At 44.3% G+C, this 3946-nt stretch overlaps 1 protein-coding gene across 2 annotated transcripts in view; it reads left to right on the top strand.

Annotated features, from left to right (window-relative positions):
- Ccdc30 (coiled-coil domain containing 30) overlaps positions 1-3946 on the top strand; it is an 87590-nt gene that overhangs the window by 18916 nt on the left and 64728 nt on the right. The window contains exon 5 of one of the 2 annotated variants that reach the window (XM_021159855.1): positions 3128-3228. In XM_021159855.1, coding sequence (XP_021015514.1) covers positions 3128-3228 — 101 coding nt within the window. Of the gene's footprint in view, positions 1-3127; positions 3244-3946 lie in introns of both variants that reach the window. The other variant, XM_021159854.1, reaches the window with a different exon arrangement.

Here is a 3946-nt window from a genome sequence, read left to right as displayed (position 1 = left end):
AATTTATGTTATTTTGCTTTTGCCAGTTGTATTTGGAAAAAAAAAAAAAAACTGGGCTATCAAGCCGCAAAAAAAAAAAAAAACAACAACAACAACAAAAAATGGTCACAACAAAATAATTCACAGCATGATTTTTTAAGTAATTCTAAAATTAGTTATTTTTTATTCCTTTTGAAATATAGGAATATGATTATAAACTCAAAACTGCTTATGGTGACCCACAGATGAGGTAACTAGAATGGTCAGTAAGACTACAGAAGACCTGGCTGGCACTTGGGGAAACACTAGAACACACACACTCATGAAGCACTTGCCAAGGCAGAGTCTCCAAGGGAGTCAAACCAAGCTGTTAACTAGACTCAGACAAGTCCCATCTCCAACACACAGGATTAAACTAGAAGTCAGAGACAAGCATATACTTTAAAATGTCCCCACACATTTAGAAAGTCGAGAAGATGCTCCCATATAAGTCTCTGGCATCAGAAAAATGTCACAAGAGATAACAGGAAATATTGTGAATTGACAAAGATGGAAACATGACATTAGTAATATTTGTGTGTGGGTCTCCCCTCTCTTATGGATCATAGGCCGATCCAGTCCGCAAGGGCAGTGGGAGCGGAGACATTGAACAGGGTGTTTAGAATCCATATGGGTACCCATGGTGAATAAACCACACCAGGACCCGCAGTCAGTTGACAGATCAACTTTACTTCTAAGTTTTGGGGGACTGAAGGTAGGGACATCCAGGATGGGCAAAGGCCACTCCTTGGCGGAGGGCTTAGGGTACCTGGAATTTCTCATTGGCATGGGGAAGCATTTCAGGAATCGCGGGTGCTGGTTGACAGGTTTTGTCAGGAGAAAGGAAATTAATTGATCCTTATAAACTAATTTAGGCTACGTGACATTCCCCAGTTAGAAGTGAGTATGAGGGCTTAGAATTCTTCAGACTAGGTTGGAGGAAAAAGAGAAAAGCTGCTAAAGAAGGGAGTGTCCCATATTGTGTGGAGCCCAGAGGCCATCTGGTCATAGTGGACTTCGACCTTAATTAACATCCACATTTGTGGCTCAAGGGCTAGTCTGTGGCTTGAGGGCTAAATCAATGGCTTGAGGGACTCTGGTGTTACTTCATGTTTACCCTAGAAATCAAAGTATAAAGCAACCTAAAAATTCAGAATAAGAAAAGCGAATGAAATGTGAACCAGAAGTATGGAACTATTAAAATAAGAGTTAAGACCCAGTTAAGGGGGGTTAGGGATTGAGCTCAGTGGTGGAGAGCTTGCACAAGGCCCTGGGTTCGGTCCTCAGCTCTGGGGGGAAAAAAAGACCCAGTTAGAGTGGTGGCGTACACCTTTGATCCCAGCACTCAAGAGACAGAGTCAAGTAGGTCTTTGTGAGTTCAAGGCCAGCCTAGCCCAGCCAGAGCTACATAATAACCCTGTCTTGGAAAAGAAGGGGGGGGGGGGACCAGGGAGATGGCTCAGCAGATAAAGTGCTTGCCACAAAAAATCCAAGTAAAAGTTCAAAAGCAAGGTGCTGTGGTGCTCATCTGTAATCTCAACAATCCTGTTTCGAGACAAGGCAGAGGCAGAGAGAGGCAAAGGCAGAGGCAGAGAGGCAGAGAGGCAGAGGCAAAGGCAGAGGCAGGGAAGTTGTCAGGAGGCTTGTGGAACAATGCATGCACAGTATAGTAGCAGAGACCCAGTCTCAGAATAAGGTAGGAGGGGACAAGTGACTCCTAAAGAGCTGTCTCCTGCCTTGCACTTGTGCCGTGGTATGTGCACTCCTGCACTGACATGTACACACACATGCTTGTGCACATATGTGCGAGCAAGTGTGTACACACACACACACACTAAACAAGCAAACAAACACTCAGGAGGCAGAGGCAGGAGAACTGATGCTGAATCTGTCACTAGGAATCTATGAAGAAAGTTCCAGAGTCAGGCAGTTTCACAAGTGAATTCTAACCAACAGGTTTTATATAAACACTTCCAAAAAGTTAAGAAAATGTAAGTGACAAGCATTACTGTATACCAGAGTCAGGTATTCTCAGGTATCCCCAATGAATATAGCAATACAAAACAGCTTCGTGGGTGGTCAGATTGAATCCACTCACCAACGACGGACTGGGTAGTGATTGCTTAGTGAACTCCTCAAGGCTGTTAGTAAGACTCCTCCGTGGAGAGTCTCGATGCATCTGAAGTACCTAAAAGACAGGGCTACAGAAAACTTTCTGTCATTAAAGTTAGGCACAGCTGTTTTCAAATTTCAGCTCCTAGGACATCGAGATGGCTCAGTGGGTTAAATGCCACCAAGCCTGATGACCTGAGTTCAGTTCCCTGGACATATACTGTTGAAGGGGAAAACTTACACCAGCAAGTTGTCCTCTGACATGCATGCACACACACATACACACACACACACACACACACTTACACACCACACTCTTGCACACCACACACACATACACACACACACAGAGATCACACTCTCACACACACATACACACCTTGTCCTAGTCAGGGTATTCCTGCTCAAAACATCACGACCAAGAAGCAAGCTGGGAAGGAAAGGGTTTATTCAGCTTACACTTCCACATTGTTGTTCATTACCAAAGGAAGTCAGGACTGGAACTCAAGCAGGTCAGGAAGCAGGAGCTGATACAGAGGCCATGGAAGGATGTTACTTACTGGCTTGCCCAGGGATGGCACCATCCACAAGGGGCCCTCCCACCCTTGATCACTAATTGAGAAAATGTCTTACAGCTGGATCTCATGGGAGCATTTCCTCAAGGGAGGCTCTTTTCTCTGTGATAACTCCAGTTTGGGTCAAGTTGACACACAAAACTAGCCAGTACACACACACACAAGTACACACAAAATAAAGAAAATTTCATGTTTCTAGAAGAACCTGTATTGTTGGAAACTTTATACTCAAAAAGCTTATTAGGCTTGTGTGAGAAATACAAAGCCTCTATTCTGTTACAGGTGAGTAGAGCACTCTCTTGGTGGCTGTCCTGTGCAGCAAGCCACATAACAGAAGAGAATGGTACTCATGAGCGCTTGGAGCCAGTGCCTCCCAAAGTAAGATTGGCCCAGAGGAATATCTTGCCTTCTTCTCTATTTAGGTACAACTGACCTACAGAGAGCAAAGGAACATAACCAGAGGCTGGACGAGGAAATTCTGGCATTAAGAAACCGGGTTCGATCGCTTGACTCGGAGAAAAAGGTGCTGGGAGAAATGGTCAGTGTGCTTTAGTCCTGGAACTTACTTGCTGTGTATCCAATAGCAGCCAGCAGTGTGAGCCCCATGGCTACCCGTTGTCTAAGTTGGTCCTTGAGAACTGATTCTGACAATTGTTGCATGTCAGGATACAGAGGTGATGAGCTTTAACCTGGACACACCTGCCAGTGTTAACTTTCGGGACTTGCCCTGAACAGCAACGTTGTTGCTGTTGTATACTTGTGGGATTTGTTTATTTTTGCTGCCATTTTTTATGTGTAAGGATGTTTTGCCTGCCTGCATGTATATGTATGCACCAGGTGCATGTAGGCCTAAGGAGGTCAGAAAAAAATGTCATTATAACTGCCACGTGGGTGCTGGCAACTGAATGCAGAGCCTCTGGCAGAGCGGCAAGTGTTCTTAGCTGTTGAGCTATCTCTCCAGTCCCTAAATGGAGGATTTTGGTAACAGCATAGAGTTATTTTGTAAAATTTTGTGATTACTTAGTTACATTACATTCACAGATATATATATATATATATATATATATATATATATATATATATTTGGTTTTTCTAAGACAGGGTTTCTCTGTATAGCCCTGGCTGTCCTGGAACTCACTTTGTAGACCAGACTGGCCTCGAACTCAGAAATCCGCCTGCCTCTGCCTCCCGAGTGCTGGGATTAAAGGCGTGTGCCGCCACGCCCAGCACAGTTATATTCT

This window comes from Mus caroli, chromosome 4, assembly GCF_900094665.2.
Source record: "Mus caroli chromosome 4, CAROLI_EIJ_v1.1, whole genome shotgun sequence".
Classification (NCBI taxonomy): Eukaryota; Metazoa; Chordata; class Mammalia; order Rodentia; family Muridae; genus Mus; species Mus caroli.
The sequence above is the reverse complement of the archived record's forward strand: the minus strand, read 5'-3'. Positions and strand labels throughout refer to the sequence as shown.